At 40.0% G+C, this 25,206-nt stretch overlaps 1 protein-coding gene across 2 annotated transcripts; it reads right to left on the bottom strand.

Annotated features, from left to right (window-relative positions):
- Positions 1 to 3,160: 3,160 nt before the first annotated feature.
- FEM1C (fem-1 homolog C) lies at positions 3,161 to 24,638 on the bottom strand. 2 transcript variants are annotated; one of them, XM_062019203.1, is made up of 3 exons: positions 24,535 to 24,638; positions 23,260 to 23,981; positions 3,161 to 8,750 (listed from the first exon to the last, which is right to left on the bottom strand). In XM_062019203.1, exons 2-3 carry the CDS (start codon positions 23,801 to 23,803, stop codon positions 7,441 to 7,443), a joined length of 1,854 nt encoding a protein of 617 aa, XP_061875187.1. In that variant the 5' UTR covers positions 23,804 to 23,981; positions 24,535 to 24,638; the 3' UTR covers positions 3,161 to 7,440. The 2 variants fall into 2 exon arrangements, with proteins under 2 accessions (XP_061875187.1, XP_061875188.1); XM_062019204.1 differs by having other exon boundaries at positions 23,260 to 23,911.
- Positions 24,639 to 25,206: the final 568 nt, after the last annotated feature.

Genomic DNA, 25,206 nt, shown 5'->3' with positions numbered 1-25,206 from the left:
ACATGTTCGAAAATTACTGAGGGAGAGGAGGGACAGTAAGACTGTGGAATGACATCAGTCTAATTTCCCTATGAAATTCTTGGTGGTTTGGTGGTTAGGTTTTTCTTTAGAGCAGTCTCTTTGTGCATTAAATTACTAATGTCAAACCATACCTGAAGCAAAGAATCTGAAAACTAAAGTCCCTGGAACTAGAGGGCCCGAACCCTCTTGCTTGCTACATCATAAACTTTCTATGGTCATTTTAAGGGGTCACTGAGTCTGCCTTTGTGCATTTCTTTCCACCACCTTAATCTTAAGGTCAGTCATGCTGCCAGAAGGATGTATCAATGACACGTACAGCATGGCAAAATCATTTTCCAGCAGATAATGATGTGGCAGATCCACCTTAGCAATCAACTGCATTATCTCATTTTAATTTCCCAGCTGAAAACATAACCTGTATTATGCAATGCTATGTTGGATAGGCAAGCGAACAAAACCTAATGTGTGCGTCAACTTACATTTAACATAGGAAGAACAACAGAAAAATACGGCTACATCTGTGTTAGCAAGGACATTTGCTACATGGAGCAGCTGGTATGAAGGATCGAAAGCCTGTGACACTTTGCAGGGTGGAAGGAACGGCAGAAGAAAAGGGGGTTATTTCAGAACAACTTAAAAGCCTGCTCCCATGAACTGAATGCCCATTAGTGGTCAGAGCCTGTTAGGTGAGCGTTTGGAACACATCTTCCAGCTCAGTTTCATTCGACAGGAATCCAGGCCAGGGACTGAGACAGCTCAGTGATATGAACACAAATATGTAAAGTGAGGACACCCAGGAGCCTCCCTTCCCTGAGGTGGGCATACCCTGCATGGGCCAGACTTGAGACAGGAGCATCTGTAGTTTGGCTATAAGGCTAGCACAAGGTGGGAGCACACAAGCCATGTGTGCTCCTTTTCATACATGTCCCTCATTTCACAACTCACTGGGCATCTCCTTCACAGAGCATATGTTGTTATTTTACAGTAGGCCCCGTTTTTTTGTTTGCTTTAGGGTTTTTTTTCAACTCTCTGGAATTTGCACTTTAAGCATGAGAGATGGGGGGAAAGCATAATAAAAAAGATTATGTATTTCCCTCAAACAGCAAAGCCGGAAAAACAGAGAAAACACACAGACAGCTTAGGAGGACTTCATCTTAGAGGACAGTAAATAATTGTACTGTGTGGCCTGGTAGCCACATGTGCAAAAAAAGGGGAAAAAGCAAGTTTACTATTCTGAAACTATGGGACGGAAATAAAAAAACAATTCCAGTTTGGCTCATTCACTGAACATTTTATCCCACTTTCCAGTTAGGATAATGCTGTACGTGAATACTTGGAGGAATCAAACAAAATCAGACTATGACATGCTGAAATATCTGCAGAGAAAACAACTGATGCTGTATACTGTAAAAAGCCATTCCCATTGTAAGAAGGAAAGAATTGGCAAGTTAAATTGCAGGTTCAGCAGCAAAAATTATTTAGTGAATCAGTAAATCCTGTTTTTACTTTGGTCACGTACATCGAGGGAGTGGAAAAGGGAAAAATTAAACATTAGGTCAGCTTACTCGACTCTGGACTATTGTCTGTCCTTTGTTCATCCTTATTGCTTGGGTTTTTTTTTGTTTGGATGGTTTAAGATAACCACAAGAAGGCTGAGAGAGGGTAACTCCAAATGACAGAAAAGTGCTGAAACTATGAAAAGTTTAAATATGAAAACATGAAAAAATACAAACCCCATGGGAATTAACTGGCTAAGAAGGACTGCAGTTCCACATCAGCTGCCTAAAGAGACATCTGGCAAGGAAATTAGGACTTGACAAATATTCAGCAGCTATGACAGAAACAAGCCTTTGAATTTCAGATAGGAACCTACATGTCTTAGTCTGATGCGAGAGGTAGTTGGCATTTACATCACAGATTCACACTCAGCTGGCTTCTGACAAGTCACTTGAAGTGATCAGAAAGCAATTCTTTTTCCTCCTTTGTGTGTGATTCAACATCATCGTCCATTACTTCTGAGAACAGAAACTCTCTCCTCAATTTTTCTGAATGTCAGAGATCAACTGCAAGGCAAGGCTTTGACCTGGCGGGAGTGGGATGGGCTCTCTGCCTTTCAGCCTGGATGGCATAAGGGCCTCTGAATATTGTGTGGGAAACAAATGTATCACCTTTGCCAGACTAAGGTAACATACCATACACTTGGCCTCTTTTGCCCTCTTCCTGCGCCACTTAGACAAGTTTTGGTCTTCAGCTGACAGTCAACACTTGCTACTGCCAAGAAGCATTTTTGCGTGGGCACACAGCTTAGGTAACCAGCAGACACTTATAGATGAAAATGTATTTCATCATCTGCAACTGCAGAGGGATGAATAACGATGCATATGATCCTTTCTGCTTCTTCCCTTTCCTAATGAAGATAATCTGTATTCAATTAATTATAGACATCTGTGTGACAATTTACGTTACTGTGAAAGCTCTGGATCACTTTTCCTCATCCAGAACCTCATCTTTTCTGATGCTGTTTGTCACTGATCAGGCCTAAACCTAAAATTTCAGCTCTCTGAAGTGTATGCTGCCTTTAAGTATAAGATCATGGCTCTGTGCCCAACTATAAAGATCATGCTGCTTTTAGTAAGGGTCTCCTCATACTACTTCTCTCACCCTTAAAGTATTCTATTCCTTAATTGTCCATGAAAGAAGGAAGATACTTCAAAAGCTTTAATGAGAAAATAAGTTTGTGTAGCTTTCTTGGAAAAGTGTCTGTCACTTACCTCTTTTAGGGTCCCACTAACTGCTTTTATGTTACAAACTAAGTACTGTGTTTGTACAGAGTTAATAGCATGACCAATGGCATTTTCTAGAAACTGGGAAAATAATGTCTGCTGAATCATCTGGTTGAAGCCTTTTCTTCACTGTTACCCACTACCAGAATTTAAAGGCTTATCTGGACCATCATTTCACAGGAAGAAAAAAAGAGAATGATATATGACATTTTGTTAAAAATGTAATTCTTATTGATGTGAAAATTGAAGTCTAGAGCTGCAACATTGACATTTAACTACTTACACTCCACAATAAAAACAAGGCTTACCAACCAGCACTGCAGTAACCCTAAAGGAAACATATAGACTCAGACAGGTGTTCTCCAAAACATATTTTTAATGTCATCTGCATTTGGAGCCTAAAGAAAGTAAGAGCAGATAAATAGTCCTGTTATTCCTTCTTTACATTGCTGTTACTTCTGAATTTCATGTAAAAAAGAAACTGCAATATCTCTATACACAGAGCTAGCCCTGCATAGGAAGTACTTGTGATAGAAGGGAACGCAAATACAGTATTAGTTCAAACCAGATCAACAACAGCTTCTCATCCTGCCCTCATTGAGGGCTCAACAGTTACTTTTCTACTCAAAGCCAAGAGGTATGAGCAGTCTAGTTTTGTCTCCCATCAGTATCCCCCAAATCGACTGTGAAGCGTTAAATACCAGCTGGCTTTACTGTAATCACAGAAGATAGAAATTAGCATTCAGTCTATTTATTCACATTTATCAACATTATAGTTTAACAAGCATTGTACTCAGTATTTCCAAGCTACTTCAAGACCAGTCACCTTGTAGTTGATCGAAAACTGAGGAAAGGCACATTTTTTCCTCGTAAGGTTTTTTATTTTTTTATAAATCCCCCTGTAAGGATTTTGCTATAGCAATCTTATTATTTTTCAAAATAGTGTTTTGTAAAAATGGAAAGAAGTTAATTTTAAGCACTTGTAAAATAGTAGTTAAATGAGACCTCTTTGGGGATTTTGGAAATACACAAAATTACTTCCTATCCAGAGACTGCTGTAAAGTATATATGGAAAACTAACCACAATGTTGCCTTGCATGTCAGAAAGTGTCTTTACACTGCACTTAACAAACAGAACAGAGACACCACAGACAGCTGGAATCTTGTTACCACCATAAACAATACAAAAATAGGAATACAGTTTTAGAATTTGGTAAGAAAAGCATTTCATTTTTTTAGGAGAATGTCTTCCTAGCTGAAGTAGCTCAGTTGAAAGACAGGATTATTAGAAGAAAAATTGCTTTAAGCATTTATCCCCTGCCTCCAAAAATACAACTTCAGAGGCCTCAGCAAGCAAGGAGGTATCAGTGGTTTTGTCTCTAAGGAGCCATATCTGTAAACTGTTTAATCGGTTTTAAACCCTGTTGCACCCTTGCAGGTCATAAAATCTTTTTTGCACTATTCTCAATGTTTTTCTGTGTCAGTAGCTCAGAGGCAGTATATTTCATCAGAAAAAAGCCCAAATAGGAAGAAAAGAGAAGAACAGGAAATTAATCAGTTAAAAATAGGACAAAAAGACAACAATTCTTTGTGTTCTGAATGGTCTTTAGTTCCTTGTCCTTACCATAGTTTGAGTCTGGCTAGCAATACCACTGCATTTAGCATTGGCATGAATGTTTCACTAAAGTAAACATATTCTCACCTCTGAATAGCAACAAGAGTAAGTATAATAACTACAAAAAACACCCTCAAAATTCTGGTTCAGAAAGTTGGTATCTATACTGAATTAAAAAAACCCCAAAAACTGGCTTGAATCAGGGACTGAGGGGGCATAACTGCTGCTACCCATTAGCACTGGCCTTAGTGGCAGGTGCATCTCAGACAGAGCCTGCTGTCCCAACCCTCCCTCTCAATTTGCAAATCCTGAACTAAGCCCCAAGACCTTAACCAGCACGGGCTCTGTACCGATTTGTTTCAAAATTAAGAAAAATTGAACAGAGTAATGTAAACATACAGGGCTAAAAGGAAACTGAACTCATCTGCCTGGACATTCAAGTGCAAGTATCTGCCAAGGTAAGAGTTCAGCAAGCAGCCTCACCACCATGAAAAACTAAATTTGGTGTGGAGGCAACAGTCTTTAGGACTGACACACATTGGTAGATATTTAGACAGAACTACATACAATAAGCCAGTAAGTCCTATTAAACTGGTTTGTCTTTACAGAGCAGCTAACAGAATAAGCCTGCCTTGTAGGAATTTTCACTAGATTTACATACACTTAATAGTGATATGCTTGTGCTTTTGGGAATGGTTTCCATTCAATAACTTGCTAACAATTAACAATTTTTAGATTATATTTCTGGAATAATAAAGTCCAAATAATTTTAGTTGGGATATTTGACACTTATAGACAGAGAAACTTAAACCAAAAAACCACTTAAGATCAGTACAGAGTCACAGAGTATAAAACTCAAAATCCCTTTCTCTGTGACCACAGTGTGTACAGAGTAGTAGAAAAGCATTTTAAAAGGCGCTTTTTTTTTTTCCCAAAAAATCAAACTACATGTTCTCACAAATGACAGCTTGGGTGGCATGTGTTTTAATCATTACAAATCACAGAAGTTCAGCCAATTGAAAAGAATTTTACTCCTGTGTATTTGCAAAAGAAACTAACAGGGTTTCCTCATTTTCAATAACTCCATACAATGCAGACATAGCATGAGACAAACAGGAGAAAGCTGCTTCAAAATACAGTCTGAAACTGGTAATACACAAACAGCACTGCTTTCAACATAGCTTTGTTTAAAAACATCCCCATATTTTTTACCAAGAATGGCTAAGCTAGTAGGCACCACGCTGTACACTAACAAGAACACCAAAACAGCACAAAAGCAAGGAAGAACGATTCTTATATGCTCCCAAGACACATTCTTCCTCAACTCAATTAACAAGCAACAAAAATGTTCCAACATCAGCTTAAAAAATAAGATATTACAAAGACCCTCCTAAACCAACTTGGCCTTTATCTAATTAATTTGGCTTCTAAATACCTCTATCACTGACAAAGGCTTATATCAACTTGTTAAATTTCTGCAGCAAGAATTTCACGGGCAAGAACTTACTGCCCACAGCCAAAATGAAACATCAAGTCAAAAATATCCAATATGCTAGACCACTAAATTTGCAAGTAAACTGTATGCTATCCAAGAGAAGTGAATTTCACTTTAAGACATCTGCAGGGCTAATATGCCATAATAAAATCTACTACTAATCAATAGTAAAGTGCTGAATTATATTAGTTACCTGAATCGCACTCACATTTATGATCTTCATTTAATAGATTTCTTATCAAGTCAAAAGAGCCCTTTCTGTTGTAAAAGCTAAGCTGTTGTGCAAATATTATAAAAATAAGTACTTTAAGTAGGAGCTATATACACAACAGAACTTCTGCTTTTTGTTAAGTACAGCTGACACACTAGAGATGAAAAATCCATGCAAGTATTCATAAAGATACTTAAATTGAAGAAAAAAGGACACAGCTATAGAACTTCCAACACCCTGGCATACAGCCACTTACTATTATATTAGATGATGTCTAGGTCTGGACTGATAAGCATCATGCCACCAACATGCTCTAGTTTCTTTTGTAGCTAAAGTTGATCTGTAAATTTTAAACTACAGCATACACTTGATCTATTTTTCATTACAGTGTATCATTAAGTTTGAGGTTAAACTTTGAGCAAACTGCACATCCAGTCACATAACCAGCACAAGCAATACATTAGTGCAAAGGGGAAGGTGTCAGTCATACATAATGAAGACTCTTCCCTTAACTGCACAATGTAATAAAACAATTTTCAGATTTAAAGTTCAAGTGGACTACGATGAGAAAAAGCAAGATTTTCTTTGCCCAAATTTCGAACAAACTTCCAGAGGATCAAACAGAAAGCAACCTCAGTTACAGCAGCCAAAAGAAGTCAAACCCAAATCTGGAGCACTGATAAGTAACTCCAAAATTCATCATGCTACGAAGACAGCATTCTCAAAAGAGCTTCAAACAAACTGCAAAACAAAATTGGCATTTAAGTTGAAATTGGCCAAGTGCTGCATAGAAATATGCTCACACACAACAGTCATATTTAAGCCAGTGCATAGAGAAGATAAAAGCACTTATGGTAGTTGCAAACATTAACAAGTCCATACAACTTGTACAGTTTAGCAATGAGTCCATAGAAAAAGAACAGAGTAAGAGTAGAAATGCTCAAGCAAAACCAAAAGAAGATGACCTTCCAACTGTATAAAATCCACTTAACAGTTATAGTAAAAAGACATCAGTGGAAAATACTCAACTCAGTCCCAAACAGGCAAATTAGACCAGAATAGACAAGCCTTTGGCAGACAATTTTAAGAGTTTAAATATGGCATTACATTTCTAGATAATCCACAAAATATATTATATGGCATATTCATATTAAATACGGGTAACCAGCTCTGTAGATCCAATGCTAACAACGCTTTAGCTAATGAAAGCAAGATGGAGCAAGCTAAGAGAACGCTGGTGTATCACAACAGTGCTCAAGGAAAATGTCATCACCAAGTCGTGCTTCAAGAATAGTACTTCTGGGACTCCACACTATTATCTATGGAGCAAAACAAAGTTCTCCAGTTTTTCAGGGATGTGCCCTGCATAGTATATCTTATTATTCACTATTACACGAGCAGCAAGACACTGCAACGTTGTATGATTTATGGGCTGGATTAAATTTTTTGCTATTTCTTTCTCATCCAGCAAATCACTAGCTGTTTGTTTATGAGAGTTTGTGGCATCAAAGTGTGAACCTGACTTGATAAGAAGATTCATGATGTCTGGATGGTTGTTCAGTGCAGCGATGTGTAACGGACTGTTGCTATCAGAGTCTCTGACATTTACATCAGCACCGCATTCCACCAGGATAGCAGTAACTTGTAGAGAGGGGAATTTACAAACTGGGTAGCGACCCACACAAGTAGTATTATTGTCAACAGCAAGGTGAAGTGGACTGAAGTTATTCTTCCCTCTAGGCTGAAGCTTAAGAAACTTGTAAATAGTCTGTTTCTTAAAATGCTCCTGTTCTGAGCTGCAGGGTACTTTCTCCAACAAGCAAATTAAATGCAAAATGATGGAAAGGGCTTTGTTCAGCTGTACTGGATCAGGAGGACACTGGGTTTGTTTCATAGCTCGTTCTATTTCAAGAACACTTTTGCACAATATACCCATGAGATCATCAAATGTGACTGTAGTACCCAGCAGGCCTTTTGCCCTATCCTGCAGCATGAAGGAGAAAAGTTCAGCAAATGACAGTAAGCTGCTGGCTGTCATAGGGCTCAGTGGGTCAAGATTGCTCTGTTGCATGTCCAAAGCATATTTCCATAAGTTGATGCAACGCTTGAAGTTTCCAGAGTCTGCATAGACAGCACCTCTGTATCTAATATAGTAGGATGTATCTGGGTGAGAAGGGCCAAGAATGCGTTCTCTAATTAACAATGCTTGCATTCTCATTTCATCAGGGTCTGCAATAAGATTTTCTAACTCTTCTGAGCTGTTCACCTCTTTAGCATAATCATACGCCATAATTAGTGTTTGTGGCACAGGTTTGCTCAGGATGTTAGTCCTATCACTGTATCTCATTTCCATAGCTCGCTTCCAGTATTTCAAAGCACCAAGGAGATCTCTCTTTTTGTCCACGAATGTTGCTCCTAGAAGTTCCAGAGCATTTATGCGCTCAGCTTTGCTGGTCTGTACATGTTGGGTCAGAAAGTCCACGATATTTGTGTGGCCTGTCACACTAGCTGACAGAAGAGGAGTCATTCCATAACCATCCTTCTCCATTTTAGCACAATACTTCAGTAGCATCTTCATGATCTCCAAACTTCCAGATTCTGCACAGTCATGTAATGCGGTGTTTCCTGCAAGGGAAGAAACACAATTACACAAACTGTAATAAAATTATAGTCCAAATCTTGCCACATTTGTTTTAAAAAAATAAAAGAGTTAAAAACAGTTAAAAAACACCTGAGCATTATTAGTAAAAAAAAAAAAACAGGTGGTTTGACATCTATGGACTATGAAAGGCTTAGATGGCAAGCCAAAATATTAAAGATCTGATTAAAGATCAAGGCTGATAGCCAGTTATACAAAATGTTACTGCCTGAAATAATTTTTAAGGATCTTTTTGCCTCACTATTCAAAAAACCCCAGAATTAAAATTGAATCCACCATGACACTAAAGCACAAAAGCAGGTAGTTCCAATGCACTGCAGGAAAGGAAGACCAGCTTGGCTGAACAGGTAACTCCTCATGGTGCTCAAGAGGAAATTTGAAATTTTACCATCTCTGAAAGTAAGATCAAGCTTTGCAGGAAGATTATTGAGCTATGGTTCTGCACACACACATGGAGAAAACACGACAGGCTGTTGTGGTTTGGCCCAGCTACCACAGAAGCACGACAACAGTCTCTCACTTGGTGCCCCCCTCTTTAGAATGGCAGACGCCCCAGCAAAATGGGAGGAAAAGGATACGCAAGGTTGTTGTGGATTGAGACAAGGACAGGGAGGGCTTACTGCCAATTACGGTTCTGGGCAAAACAGACTCCAGTACTCAACTTAAGAGAGGAAAGTAGGAAAGTTTATTCTACAAGAAACAGAATGGAACAAAAGCAAAAAGGGAGTAGGATGATGAGAAAATTACAACTAGCACTTTAAGATTTCCTTCCCCCATCCCTCCTTTCTTCCCAGGCCCAGCTCACTGCTCCTGATATCTCTACCTCCTCCTCCCTCAAGAGCTCAAGGGGGCAGAGAATGGGGGATGTGATCAGTCTCTCACATAAGGGCTCTGCTGCTTCTCTCTGCTCAGAGGAGGACGACTATTTGCATTCTTCCTCTGCTCCAACACGGGGTTCCTCCCCCGGGACACAGTCCTTAACAAACTTCTCTGGTGTGGGTTGTTCCCAACAGCTGTGGCTTCGGCCAATACAGGGTCCCTCACACGGGACACAGTCCTTGGTGAATATCTCTGGTGAGGATTCTTTGCCGCAGTTGCAGTTTCTGCAGATACAGGGTCCCTTCCATGGGACAGGGCCTCCTCTGGCCATAGTTTTCATGAAGACAATCACTGCCCCCTGGCTTGGGGTCTGTAATGAAGTGATTGAGTTCCTCCCACGGGACATGGCCTCCTCTGGCCATAGTCACTGCCCCTGGCTCGGGGTTCTTAGCAAAATGAGTCTCCGCCCCTGATTCAGGGATTCTAGCAAAATGAGTCTTTGCACCTGATACAGACTTATTATCAAAATAAGTCTCTATGGCTGATGCAGAGTCTTTAACAAAATGCAAACAAATCTCAGCTTTACCAGTCCTCTCCGTAGAATGCAAGGGAGTCTCTGCTCCAGCACACCTCCTCCTCTCTTTTCTCATTGACCTTGGAGTCCGCATGGTTGCTTCCTGTTCTTCCCACTCCTTGCACCACCACCAGCCAGAAAAGACGAGACAGAAGAAAGGAGAGAGGAAAAAGCCTCCTGTTGTCTTCTTAAAAAGTGATCATGGGGGCATCTAATTGTCTCAGCCCCAGCAGTGGGTCTGGCTCAGAGCTGGGGAGAGCTTCAAGCAACTTCTTACAGAAGCCATCTCTATAGCCATGTCCCCCTTACTAGAAAAGGCTGTCATGTCAAACCATGACACTGGTCAAAACTCAAATGGAGCTGAAACTGGCTAGTGCTGGGTCAGAGAGTATGAAAGGCTTTTTGAAGTATATTAATAGCAAGAAGAGGTCTAAAGAAAACATCATACTGATACCTGTTCAAGATGATCACCAGACTAATAAGGATGAAGAAAAAGAGGAGGCATTCAATGCTTCTCTTGTCATGGTCTTTAATAATATGGATAGACCTTGGGCTGTTTCTGAAGCCAGAGTACCATGAGTCTGGGAACAGTGGTGGCAGTACTATTTCCAGTAGAGTATACTAAAGCTGTAAGGGACTGTCTTTACCAGCCAAATGTTCACAAGCCCATGAAGCCCGATGAGGTTTGCACACGGTCCTGAAGGAGCTGGTGAATGTTATGGCAGGAACCCTTTGAACCATCTACCAAAAGTCTTGTCAGTCTGGAGAGGTCACTGCTGACTGGAAGCCAGCCAGTGTTATTCCAGTTTGGAAGAGGGGCATGAGCTCCAGACTGCACGTGGCGAACTATTCTAGAAAAGATTCTGTATTTGCTTTCAAGGATGAAACAGAAACTTAAGCTTACTATCTTCACATTTTTCTTCAATTTGCACTTCTTCCCTTGTGTCCTGGTTTTGGCTTCCATAGTTAGTTTTCTCCACAGTAGCTACTATGGGGTCTATACATACTGAAAACAGTGTTGATTAGATGGAGATGTTTGCTTGAGTAGTGCTTGCACAGAGCCAAGGCCTTTTCTGCTTCAGAAAGTGGGCTGAGGATGCACAGGAAGCAGGTAGGGGACATAGCTGCAATAGCTGACCTCAACTGACCAAAGGGATATCCCAGAGAATACAAAGTTGTGCTCAGTGTATAAAGCTGGGAGAAGAAGGAGGAAGAGGGGATGTTCAGAATAACTGTCATGGGTGATGTAGTCTTGCCTTCCTGGAGATGAGTGAACACATCTACCTGCCCATGCAAAGTGGGGAACAAATTCCCTGTTTTGCTTTACCTATTAAACTGTCTTTATCTCAGTCCACAAGTTTTCTCCCTGATACTCTTCTGATTCTCTCTCCTATTGTACCCAGGGATGAGAGAGAGAACAGCTGTGTGTCTGTTTGTTGCTGACTGGGATTAAACCATGACAGTCATTTTAGGACACCTTTCCTGTCTCTTGATAGATACACATCATCAGTCTTAACAGCCTTTCAGGGCAGAAATGAGGATGGAGGGAGTGGATTATTGCATGCTGAAGCCCATTCTGGTTCCATCGCTGCTGTGCTTATCTGCTTCTGTCATCACGGCACTTTGCTCAGCTGCATAAAAAGTTCTTTAAATTTCCTTCCCTCTCTATTTTTTAATAATTTCTGGAGATGATGAGATCTGTAGGAAAATTAAAACTGGGCTCACTCAATACTGGCTTTGTTTGCCTCTACACTATAACTCTTCCTCCATCTGCCAAGCCTTTTGATTTACATGTTTTGAAGCAATAATTGTACATAATGGAAAATATAATCCATCACAACAGGTCCTTCATCACAGCTGGTGCCTTTCAGACTGCCAGTGTATTCTAAGGGAGTTGGGTATTTTATCAAGCATGCAAACACCCAGGCAAACTATTTTTATTGCTTTCTTAGGTCTTTATCCTGAAGTCCCACATTAATCTCCCTGTTTGTGTAGTTAGGATTCACAATACCAAGAAGAAAAAAAATACCTTTGATACATAACAAATAGCCTTCTATCTTCTGTGTTATCATTTACATGCATATTATTTGTCATTAGCATGACATTGCGCAGTCTTTTGCTTAAAGACAACCCCGTTGTAATATCATGTGAGGAAATTTCAAGTAAGCACCAGTGCCACCTGTTTGAAAACTCTACTCACAGAAAATCACAAAGTAAGCGTTGGTTAAATATTTAACTATTAGGCTTCAATAAATGAAAATTCTACTTAACTTCAAATACGAGCACTTCACTGGAGGAGAAGGAGACAAACTCTCCCAGTCTCTTCCCAACATAACAAAGCCTTTACAGGGTTGACTGCCATTAAAATTACACAATTTAATTTTACCTTGTTCTTCACAATATATTATACATACTACAGATTCAGTAATAGTAACTTTTCAGCCTCCCTCTAAATTAGTACATAAATTATTAACAGAAAGCTCTCATTATTAGCCCTGCAAATTCCAGTTAACTGCCCCTCAGATCATTAGTTTTTGTTACACTGTCAGGAAGTTTCTACATTCACATGAGACTTTCCCTTCATAATTATTAGATTTTGCTTTTAAAAGTTGAGAAATAAGTTTCCTGACACTTCCTTAAATTGCACTTTTGGTACACTTTCTAAAGCCAAGAAGACAGTGGCTTACAGTACACTTTGCTGTTGTATTTCTAGTCTCTAACAGAACTACAGTGGGTCAGGAAACAATACAGTACTACTGAAATCTTCAGTGCATGTTTGGTGTAAGTGTAGTTGTATAGTCTACTGATCAAAACAGCTTCTATTTATCTTCATACATTTAAGGGTTTTTTCCAGGCTCTGAGCTCTAGATGTGCAGTTCACTCTTTACACTAGAGTATTTAGCTGATGAAACTCAAATGAAAAGCATGCCCAAGATCTGTCTTAAAAGGTCAACACTGTGCAGAAATAAATTGCAACAAAGATGGAGGTAAAGTCTTTCTGCTAATACATTCCTTCAGCCAAGAATGCAGTGTTTACACTGTCTTAAACATGATACATTCAAAAGTAAAATACTTGAAGTTAGTATATGTATGTACAGAAAAATACTCACACTTATTAAATGCACTTCAGAAACAGAAAATTTGTTTCGTTTTCATTTCAGAAATAGGAACCTAATGCAGGTCTACACAGATAATTTTTTACACCTTCTAGCTTTTACATATGTGACTTCACAGACTACTTTTCTAACAAAAACACAGGAAAAGGATATAAAGTTGCAAAAACCCAAGAAACCAAAATTCAGAAATATCTGGTCTAAGTTCAATACCCACTTATTGCCTGTAGAACCAGATACCCCAGATCCATAACACAGACCTTTATTCTGTGTTTCGAATTAGCAGATTATCACATATTAGCTTGTTTTTATCTTCTGTTGACAAGCCACTGAAACAAGAAAATGTTCACTCAATGCTTTTGCAAGTTTTGGTATGTAAAATTACTACATACTCAAGGTCAGTTTAGATGAAAACTTCCAAATACATGTTCAGTGTTTTGGATTGGTATCCCAGTCATCCCCTCCTTACTTTTTCTTTTCTATACTTTCCCTTTTCAAAAGTTTACATGAGAATGGGTCTTCTGCTTCTTCCTCAAACTTGTTTGTGGACCACCAGAAGAAGTGACAGTACGTTTCAAGGACTCTTGGTTGCTCTCAATTCCAGCAGCCAGAAGAAACACAGTGAGGAGGAAGGGCAGTTATTCAGGGCAAGCTGAGTCTTACTCCAGGCTCAGCAGATAAAAAAACTTAGCAGACACACTAATCAAATTCATATAAATGACATGTACAAAGTTATTTTCAAAAGTTTATGACTCAAGTTTAACAGGTTTTTGCAATTCTAGCATAACTATGAAAGTATTTTTCCCCAACCAGTATCATAAGCCCAAGTTCCAAACATTTTTCAAAACCTACACAAAATGTCAGACTGTTTCATTAACAGTGAACTTAACCTTTCGTTTCTTAAGGCACTTCTGAATTGCATCCAGTGATTTTACTAAAAATTCCTAACACAGAAGCTGAGGAGGACATCCTGACATAAAGTGTCATATGAAATTATGTGTTAGATCAAAATTCACAAAGCTAAGTCTAGTTCGAACAATGGCAAGTGATTTTGAATCATTAACACCTTGTGCAACTTTTATCACTAAAAGAGAGTGCCAAGTTAGGTCTGACCACACTACAGTCTTTACCAAGACCAATACAGTTTCCAGTCATGGGAACAGAGATTCGACCAAATGTAGGTGGATTAAAAATTTGGCAAATTTGGCATGCACAGTTTATTAGCTCTAACTTTTTCTGTCCTTATCGCACATCACAGACCAGAACAACACTGAGCTACCTCAACATTGGGGAGTACAAGATCTTTATATTTCTAAGATGAGAAGGTGTCAAAATCAGACAAATACACAAACTCCACAAAACACGTATGCTGTAAGTCTTCTTGCTATACTGGAGAAAGCCTAGTTAAAGCACAACTACAGCAGCCAATCCAGAACTAAAAACTGGATGGTTTTTCAGCCCATCTGCACTCAGTAGTGGAGGCAAAACCAGATGCCTCTGGTGTGTTGGCAACTCTGGGTGTTGGCAGAGTCATCAGCTAGTATAGCCATTTCAGGGTGTATTCATCCCTCACAGTAGAGGTGTAAAACATTGGAACTGGCATCTGTTTTCTACCTTCAAGACAATATTCTAAAGATATTTTTAAATAAGCTGTAACAAAAAAAACATATTAAAGATAAATAATCTAAAAAGGTATTAATAACACCAAAGTTCTTACTCTTGCTTCACACCTATTACTACATATCTTGCTGGCTTTGACAATAGGATCAATGGCAGCTATTCATATTACACACTGTATATCTATCACCATACAATGCTGCTCTTGACACCAGGTATGTTAACAATTGTAAGACATACATGCTACGGCACATGAATATAGAAAAAAACCCACACATATGAAGCTTGGCCAGCGCCTATGTAAGTTCAGGTCCAATCCAATGGTTTGTATGTCATTAATTTACAATGCAGCTATGCAGAACATGTGGAAATATGCTTGAGACTCCAAGGAATTTCACTACTTTGTCCAAGTGAATGTCATTACTTCAGGTTTTAAATGGGATTTTTATTAATATTGCAATCGCTGACTTGAGTTTAAACTGCTGTTATCAAGGGCATATCACAAGTAGTGTATTTTTTAAGCTACTTACGTTGTAGTACCCATCATGAGTTAAAATAACCATAGTTATTTTAAGCCATGTACAAACTGATAATAGAAGGCCACCATCACCAATTTCTAGTGACTGCACCTCACAAGTTTGACTGAATGGTACTGGTACAACAGCAGGAAGGATATACCATTAAAATAATGCTTCCATAGCCTAAAAGTGGGCACCAGTACAGAGACAGTTGAAAGCTGGCAATTAAAAAAAACCAAACCAGCCTTATGAAATAACAAGATTACCAGTCATCTACACCAGCAAGTACCAAGTGTTAAATCTTAAGAAGAACTTGGAAAAATGCATGGTGAATGCCCTACTATCTACATCTATGTTCCACACATTGGCCAGGAATTGAACACTTCAAGTAAGTATAGCAAATCAATCATTATCTTGTGAATTAAATCACCTATTTCAAAAACACTACATTGACTTAAGTGGCAGGAATAAACAGTAGCTGAACAAAATTCAACAGTTAATTCAATTTTTGCAACATTGTTTATTCAGTAGTAAATTAAAATCAACATTAGGTATACTATTGTATTAAAGAGTTAAAAGGCTGAAGTAAAAGGTAATTTAAAAGTCATTCTTTTTGATTAACAACTTTCCAAAGGGATCTTGGTCAAATTAAAGTATTTTTTTCCAGGTGTGAATGGCCTAATCCCCAACTGCTCTGAAGGAATTCATTCACATATAGAAGACTACTGATATTACAGCAACATGAAAGGCTCACTGCTCTTGCAAAGAAATAAAATTGGACTAGAAGTGTTTTGGTAATCACCATATTTCTCTGCTAGAAAGTGAATGCCACAATACTGCATTGCTAATACAGTTTACAAGTTGTTTCTATCTGCATAAAACGTCACTATTCACATTACTTAATAACTTCCTCTAATTAAAAACAGCAACAAAGAAATGGAATAACTCTACCTTCAGTTCTTCCAAATCTTGCAAAAACAAATTAAGGAAAAAGGTATACCTTCATGTTTTTTTCTTCCATTACAGTCCTCCATTAAAAGTAGCATAAAGATTACACAAACACTTCATATGTCCCAGAACTAATTATCTAACTATCCAGTGTTACAGTGTCACAAGTGTATTGGAGAGGGAGGACAAGGCCCTCAAATTCATAATGAGGCCATGTCTTTCTATGTCAGAAGCAAGTAATTCCCAAAACAGGCTTGTAGCTTGTGACACGGGAATGAAAGAAAATGAAGCAATGGCACAGAAAGTTATTTGACTTGCTTTGCAAAGAATTAAGTACATCTACTTCCTAATACTTATAAAATGCTTAACTGAATTTCTGGGTAGTAAAACTTACGTTACAATTTAGTATCAACTTCATTTCATAGCCAAAATCTTTAAGCACAAGAAAAAAACACATTTAAATTAAAGGACTGACCTAAGTATGTAACATTAATGGTAACATTTTTGCAGCATTACAGATGAAATCACTCACTCTTATAAAGTTGTTCATATGACTTTGATTACTTGTTTTTTATTACTTTTTTTTTTTTTTGGAACAGGACACTTGAAATAATTAAGTCTTCCAGGAGTGTTCACATTCAAAAAAAAAAGAATGTACTGCTACATACATTCCAAGATAGAGCACAAGAAAACTGTTACACATCCCTACACTTGGTATGCGCAATAAAGAAAAATTAAAGGTATGTCTTCCAAGAGGAAATAAAGTAAAAACTGCAAATAACTGCTAATATGAACAAGGTATTTTAATCTCATTTTCATATGCTCTAACAGAATAATTCCTCTCTTGCTCAACAAAGTACTTTGAGAACTTGTATTATCAGGACTACAAATAAACATGCTGTTAATCATTTCCTTTCCACATTAACTTATTTTGAAGGAGCTTTAATTCAAGAATTCATTCCTTTAAACTATGTCTTCCTGGTTTTATTTACAGACACACCTGTGGAGGTTCAGTTTCTATGCAGTGTCATAAAGTATCTCTAAAATGCAGTGTACCAAATCATGTAGTATCAACCAAAAAAAAGGAAAAAAACCCTAAAAAACCAAAACAATGGACATGGAACAATAAAAGTTTATTCACAGAAGGAAAAAAACAAAGGGCAAATAAAGGAGCTTTGGTTTGCTTTTTTTATATTTGGGTGTCCTCCTCAACTAGTCCCCCCCTGCCAAGAATCTTGGCAAGCAGAGAAGACAAAACCCTCAAAAGAGAACAAACCTGTCAGACTCCTTAATGTTTACTGCAAGAGAAAATTAATTCTTTTTAATGCACACTAAAACATGCTGACTGTAGAGAAAACGAGTATGAATCTCTCTTATTGCCCTACTTCAGAGTCTGACAAGTCTATAAAAGACTTTTTTTCCCTTACCCGCAGGTTTGAGCATTACATTTTCCAGTACTCCACATGAATGACAATACTGAAATAGCAGTAGCCTGTGCTACGGTACTACTGTATGTATCACTTCAATTCAGTACCCATAGAGCCTGAGGTTTGAATGCTTCTTTACTTTCCAAAATAAGGAAGCAAAATCAAGCAGCCTTGTCCGCCATACTATTTTACAATGCTATTCTAATAAAATATTGCCTCAGTGAAAACAGAGAACAGTAAGATTTTGAATCATAGTGTTATTTTGCATTTTCAAAATACATGAGTTCTTCCAACTGCTACAATAGTGTGGAGGATCATAAACAACAAAGAACTAAGGCTAGTAACCAAACATTTTTGTGCAGGGCTCAAGAGATATCTAAAGGAATACCTAGTCCAGCAGTTCTTATGACATTTTCTAACATTCAGGAGGAGAAAATTAGTCTTTTGGCTAGCAGCAGATGAGTCTGTGTTGTGATTTAACCCCGGACAGCAACTAAGCACCACCCCACCACTCACTAACTTCCCCCACTGCCCCCAGTGGGATAGGAAGTTGAATAAGAAAAAACCTAAAACTCAGGGGTTGAGATAAGAAGAGCTTTAATAACTGAAATAACCACAACAAAGGCGATAACAGAGAAATAAACGTCAAGAAAATCAAGTGATGTCCAATGCCACTGCTCACTATCCGCTGATCAATGCCTGAGCAGTGATCCATCCCTCTCCACACACTGTCCACAAGTTCACCTACTGGGTATGACATCCTGTGGTATGGACTAGACCTTGGGCTAGTTGGGGTTAGCTCTCCCAGCCATGCTCCCTCCCAGCTTGTTATGCATCTCCTCACTGGAAAAGCATGCAAAACTAAAAATCCCTAACTTAGGGTAAGCCCTACTTAGCAACAACTAAACCATCAGTGTCACCAAAGTTATTCTCACACTAAATCTAAAACACAGCACTATACCAGCTACGAGGATGAATATTAACAGTCCTAGATAGCACCAGGACAATCTGCTAACTATGTAGGTGAGACATAGTGAAGACCATCAGAAAAACAAGCCCACAAATATCCTCTTCAAGAGAAAGAGACTACATTCCAAGCAGCTGAGCAATGGAAAGGCTTACCAGCTATGTTCAGAAAAAAATATCTGCCTTTCAAGTAGATATTTTGGAAAAGAGTCCTTATTCCCTGCACCATTACATTCAGACCATACTAGCTATCACCATCTGTGTACTTGATCTATAATTTAACTTGTTAGTCACAGAAAGGAAGGGAAAGAATCTCCATTATTGCAGCAAGTCTGGCAGGAGGATAAAGCATAACACAAATTATCAGAATGTGCATTGCAATTTTTCAAAATACAAGGTCTAAGCATTCTGTCTAAAATTAAACAGAAGATCTCCTTAAAGTGGTCTGCACACTAAATAACTTTATTGGGGCAGTTATATGAAATATTTTAATTCAAATCCAACAAACATGGCCCCAGGCACATCCACAAGAGAGTCCAAGTCTTTTGGGGAAATTTTAAGAGTGAAAGATTGCTACCACTTGAGTTACAAGAGTAAGCATTTCCCTCCCCACACCTAGCAGCCAAAGAGGTGCACAGAAACACGAGTGACACTGTACTCAAGAATGCAGAGGTCTATTCTAAACACAGTAGGGGAGCACCATCAGATCACTGAAAGGCTTTGCCATCGAGCAGGACAGAAAGTGCATGCTGCCAATACACAGAACATCCTCCTCATCCAGCACTAAGGCACGTTTGTGCTTCACTTAAAGTTTAGTTCTAGTCTAGTCTAGTCTAGTTGTCCCATCTCCTATCTACACCATTTCTCCTTTTAAAGATCTCAAACCATTTATGCTCGTTTTCAGAGCCCAAACAAAACAAGTTGCCATTTGCAATATTATATATCAGTGAAACTTATTAAGCTTTGATATTTTTAATCTGCAGCTTCTTAACCCAGGAGTAAGATAAGGGAGAAGCCTCTGAGTCAGGAAGATGGTGGTGATCTAACTCACTTTCTAAGTGCTGTTTTGATTTTTCAAACACACACAAAAAATATTTTAAAAAAAATCAAAAACACCACAACAGATATCTGTAGCAATGCACCTGAAGGAAAACGGACACGTGGCCCACCCAGACTTTGGTTATACGAAATCGTAAGATGCATTAGGCTCAGACACAGGCCCCAGATGCAGGTCTCGGACTTTGGCTATATCAGACAGTGAACAATAGGCCTAAAGAATAGTCAAGGACGAGTCGCTTATTAGAATGTAGATATGAAGGCAGCTGCGTGTGGGAAAGAAACTGTGTAAGCTTAGAATAGAAATTAGACACAGAAGGAATTAGGTAAAAGAATGTAGAAACTGCTGCTATCAAGATATTAACATAGTTAAGCTTAACAAATAATATTTTGCTATTAGGCATAATAGACTGAGCTATCCAATCATAATAGATTAAATCATGTATTTAGAAAACAGTAACGAATATAATGTGATTCAATGCTAAAATAAATGGCTTCTGCATTGATTATATTGGTCTGATGTATAGTCCATTAATCCCATCCCGTGAGGTGGTCCATGGAGATATCTTCATTGTTTTCCACAATTCTACAAGAAAAATACCCCACCCTTCTTACCCCACTTACTACACTAATATTGTTCATGTAATCTACATTTTTTTAATGCTCTGTTCACATTTCTGTTGCCTATGTGCTTCATAAAAGTTGGGGAAAACTGAGAGTTCAGATCTGCAAGACTAGAAACAAAGACAACTACAGGCTCGTACTTCAAATTTGGAACCATTGGCCATCTTTCACAGTATAGCACTTATCTACCCCAAACATCTTGTTACCTCCTTCTTTGCCACCATCTCCTGAGGCAGTGGCAGACCTGCACTTCACCTTGGTGTAGCATCTGAAGTCCTTATGAACATCTTAATCATTTCCTAGATGTACTTCTGCACTTCAACAACCATCTTTTAACCACCTCTTCATTCTGAATTTCTGTAGTCCAGAATATTTGTGGGATTCCACCTGTATTTTAGAAGCATGACTTAACTTGCTCTTTTCTACTCTGCCTCAGTTGTCACACAGACTTAGATGCCTGTAACTTACCTACATTCTCATTTCAAAGTATTTTCATTTTTCCCTGAAACCGTCAATGCTTTTGAACATTTTCATTTCTTTCACAGCTCTAGATTTTCCTGGGTTTTAAAATTTAAATAAAGTTCTATCTTGCAATATGAAAATCCAGTAGAAAACCACAAATAACAGTTCAAGTAATTTTGCTGCCTCCCCTTTAATCTTTCATGGAACAGTAGGCTCTTCCATACAAAGCCCAGGAAGGATCTATTTGAAAAGAATTCAGATGCAAGTACAGCAACACTTTTTGCTACTGAAGAGAAAAGCACTCGGGTTCTCTGCATCTCCATATTCCAGGTGCAGACATGCTGTCAACTATTTAGCACACAGCAGGGAGGAGTAGAAACTAAAAGGGAACCTTTGTGGTGGAATATGACAATATAGAATTAATCCTGTGGAAATACTATTTCTGAAATTACTAAGTACTGACAAAACAATAATGAGAAGGTTAGTTTTTGAGTCTCAGCCACTGCAGTACCCATACTGTTGCAATACTTAGTATTACCAGTTTTGCTCAGTTCCTTTGCATTTCCATATCAGACTTTCACTTTCAGGGTTTATGGTACTTTCTTTCTTCCTTCACCTCAACACTTTTTATTAAATAACTTCAGAGATCAGAACTGCTTTAAGGTGGCAAAAAGAAAAGGTATGCTTGCATCATGTTAGAAGGGATTTCCACATACAAAACCATAGTCCACATACTTGACCAACAGATATCTACTATGTACACACATCCATTTGTACACATACCAGTTCAAAGTATAACATGAATTTTAATGAGCTAAAACATATTCAATCCAACTTTTTCTTAAAATCATTTAAATGAAGATCACTTATACATTATGAACCTTTAAATGAAGATCACTTATGAACCTTTGCTTATGTGCCTAGTTGCAAGTCACGCATGGCTGCCACTCAGTCTCTTAAAGACAAACAACACTAATGAGCAAGTGAATAATAAAGACCAGGAGAGTAAAGCCTACTTCACTAACACAAAATGAAGGAGAAAAAATGCTGCAGAAATAGGTCTTTTTCCCCTGTTACATCAGACATTTAACAGTGCTACTCTGTTCACACCTATCATACAAAAGGGATCAGTTTAAAACTGAAAAACAATACACACTTTATATTTAGCTTGTCATTCCAAGAACCCTGTCTAGAAAAATGACATTTTTATCCTATCACAAGTCCATGATGATTCATAAGCAACCTTAAATCCTTACAAAGGCAGATTTATTTTGCTCTACCCACCTCGATGACAAATCTTAAGTTTAGATTTTTTTACCTTAAGCCCACAAAACTGCATTATTTGCTGAAAAAAGGACATATTTAGCTGAATAGCTCTTCCAAAGACTACTCTCGCATAGAGACAAATTACACTTTAACAAAAATAGCTGTAAGGTATGGCATACTGTTAAACTAGCCTGAAACAGGCAGTAGCAGTATTATGCTACAGAAAGGCTTATTAGCAGAGTAGTATTTTATATATATATTAAAAAACTAAGCTGCTGAAACACAACTCTGGCTCAGTGAGATAAAATCAACTCTAACCTGCATTAATTGGTATACCTTTCAGGCAAATACCACACTCACACAGAAGTCTGAAATGAAATAAAAAATACAGTGGTTAAATCAAGAGGTCTACGTGATTATGATCACAACAAAAAAGACACTAGTCTTCACTTTGAACGGTAACACTAGGGTAATTGTAAACAGGTGCAATGATCTGTCCTTCACAATCTGTGCACAACTGAAGTACTTCTGTTGGGATCAGTCACCTGCAGCTTCCTTTCTTTCGTCCTAATACATATCTTCCCTTACTAACACTGTAAATAGGTCTAAAATTTATAACGAATTTGGAGGAAAAGGAGGGTGAAGAGCAAAGTGGTTATTAATTTAAAATGTAGAACAGACTTTTTATCCTTTATGCATCTTTCCTTGTACTAGCCTTATTGGCATAGACCACATTTACATACAGCATATTTGGTTCATTAAGAAACAACATGAAAAACAAGAATATACACTCATGTTTGCTACACCAATCTACTACAAAGCTTTTCATACATGCATAAACGTAGTATTTTATATGAGTCTCAAGAATCAAGGATTTAGGATAAAAATATTATATAGTTTGTGTTGACAAAGGAATACATTAAAACAACCCCAATTTCACAACAGTAAAAACATAGCTAAGTTTGTTATCTCCTACGCATCCACTTTATGAGGCTAGAATATATTTGGATGTCAGCCTCCTAAAGAAGGGTAAATGAGTAACTTTATCTGTATTTACCATAAAGAAAGTGAAAACATTAACTTACCTTTAACACTTTTTCTGTTAACATCAGCTCCTTTTTCAAGTAAATACTGAGCAATCTCTTTGTGGCCTTTGTAACATGAGATCATCAAGCACGTATGTCCATGACGGTTTGATACTTCCAGGTCTGCTTTGTGCTCCACAAGGTATTTTACTATTTCCAGGTGACCATCAAAACAGGCTGCTCTAAGTGGCGTAGAATTTGTCACAGTTGTGTTGTTGACAGATGCACCGTGATCTAACAGGCACTGGACCACCTTCAAGTGGCCAGCTGCCGATGCTGCCCATAATGGTGGAGCCCCCTCAATGGTCTCACCATCAAAATTCACCGAACCACCAACTTCTATTGAAGCAGAGCAATGGTCCAACAAGTATTCCACCACGTCAAGGTGACCATAACGGGCTGCCATCAGAAGCGGTGTGGCACCATTGGTCTTCTCTGACATCAGTAGGGCTACCTCTTCTCTTGTTTTGCTCGCCAGTAACTTGGAAAGGAGCCGCAGCTTGCCATCACGAGCTGCATTGAACACTGCTGTCTTTAGATCCATTTAGTCTGTACCTCTCTGCTTCCTGAGGTATATTTCAGAGTAAAAAGCTTTCTGGAAATGTGCAGACCAAACAGAAATGTTGCCGGGTTCTTCTCAGATCTGTTTCACCTAGGTGGGACAACATGGAGACTCTGAATATCAGAGTTCTCACAAAGCACCAGCTGTGCTTGTTATAAATCTGCAAGACAAAAATCTGGGTGTTTCCAAGTCCTTCACAAACAAGCGATCGCAACTGTACTTTCCTACCGCTATACCCAAACAACTCCCTCCTGCTCCCTCCTCAGCCGTCTTCCTCGGGACCCTTCCGGGCTGCACGGCAGTCTCCGGGGCAAGCTGCTGGTGGGGAGGGGGCCGAGCCCACCTGCGCGTTATTCACACCAACCGCAGAAAAACCCTCGTCTCCCTTAGAGCTCGTAAAGGCTGTATCCCCGAAGGCAGGCGAAGAGAAAAGCCTCCGCTCCCCCCGCCAAAGAAGAGTCAGAGCGCGGACCCCCCAGGGTAAAAACCCAGGTGAGAAAAGCGACACACGTCTCGGCCGCGTCTCAGGCGGTTATGGAGAGCCTGAGCCTGCCCTTTCCCGCACGACCACCCTCAGTCGGACCAGAAGCCCCACCGCCGCCCCCGTCTGCCCACACTCCGTCCGTCCTTCCCCTCACGGCCCTAAACCTGCTCCTAGCTCCCTCACGGCCCGCCCGGAACCGGCCAGAAAGGGACATGGGACTGCAGGTTACCTTCTCAGGGTGCTTATCGGACCCCTCTCAACACAGCTGACCTCACAGGGAAGCGCCTGCGGCCGCTGCCCCCCGCGCCCCGTCCAGCTCCTCCATAACAGCTGGCCCGCACTATCCAGACCCGGCCCTGCGCCCGGGGCGCGGCGCGGCGCGCTGCAGCGCAGCCTCCCAGGCTCGGCCACGACCAATCAGAAAAGGGCGAGGGCGCCCGCCAGCCACTCGTATCGGGGTTTGGGGGGCGGGACTACGCCGCCGCTCAAAAGGGAAGGCGGAGAGGTGGGCAGCTGGCCGCCAGGGGGTGGGCGAAGCCTCGGACTCCAAGCGCTCCTCGGCCGCGCCGCGCCGCGCCGCGCCGCGCCGCGCCGCGCCGCGCCGCGCCGCGCCGCGCCGCGCCGCGCCGCGCCGCGCCGCGCCGCGCCGCGCCGCGCCGCGCCGCGCCGCGCCGCGCCGCGCCGCGCCGCGCCGCGCCGCGCCGCGCCGCGCCGCGCCGCGCCGCGCCGCGCCGCGCCGCGCCGCGCCGCGCCGCGCCCTGCCCTGCCCTGCCCTGCCCTGCCCTGCCCTGCCCTGCCCTGCCCTGCCCTGGTGTAGAGCGGGGGGGCGGTGCGAGCCGGAGCTTATGCCAATGGTCCGGGCTCCTTGTGCAGGTCGGAGCTGGATGTACTGCCCCCTACG

This window comes from Colius striatus, chromosome Z (assembly GCF_028858725.1).
Source record: "Colius striatus isolate bColStr4 chromosome Z, bColStr4.1.hap1, whole genome shotgun sequence".
Classification (NCBI taxonomy): domain Eukaryota; kingdom Metazoa; phylum Chordata; class Aves; order Coliiformes; family Coliidae; genus Colius; species Colius striatus.
The sequence above is the reverse complement of the archived record's forward strand: the minus strand, read 5'-3'. Positions and strand labels throughout refer to the sequence as shown.

Coding starts and splice junctions, on each gene's coding strand:
- FEM1C (XM_062019203.1), bottom strand. CDS start 23,803: ATGGATCTAAAGACAGCAGTGTTCAATGCAGCTCGTGATGGCAAGCTG. Junction 8,751..23,259: donor TAACAGAAAAAGTGTTAAAG/GTAAGTTAATGT, acceptor CTTCCCTTGCAG/GAAACACCGCATTACATGAC.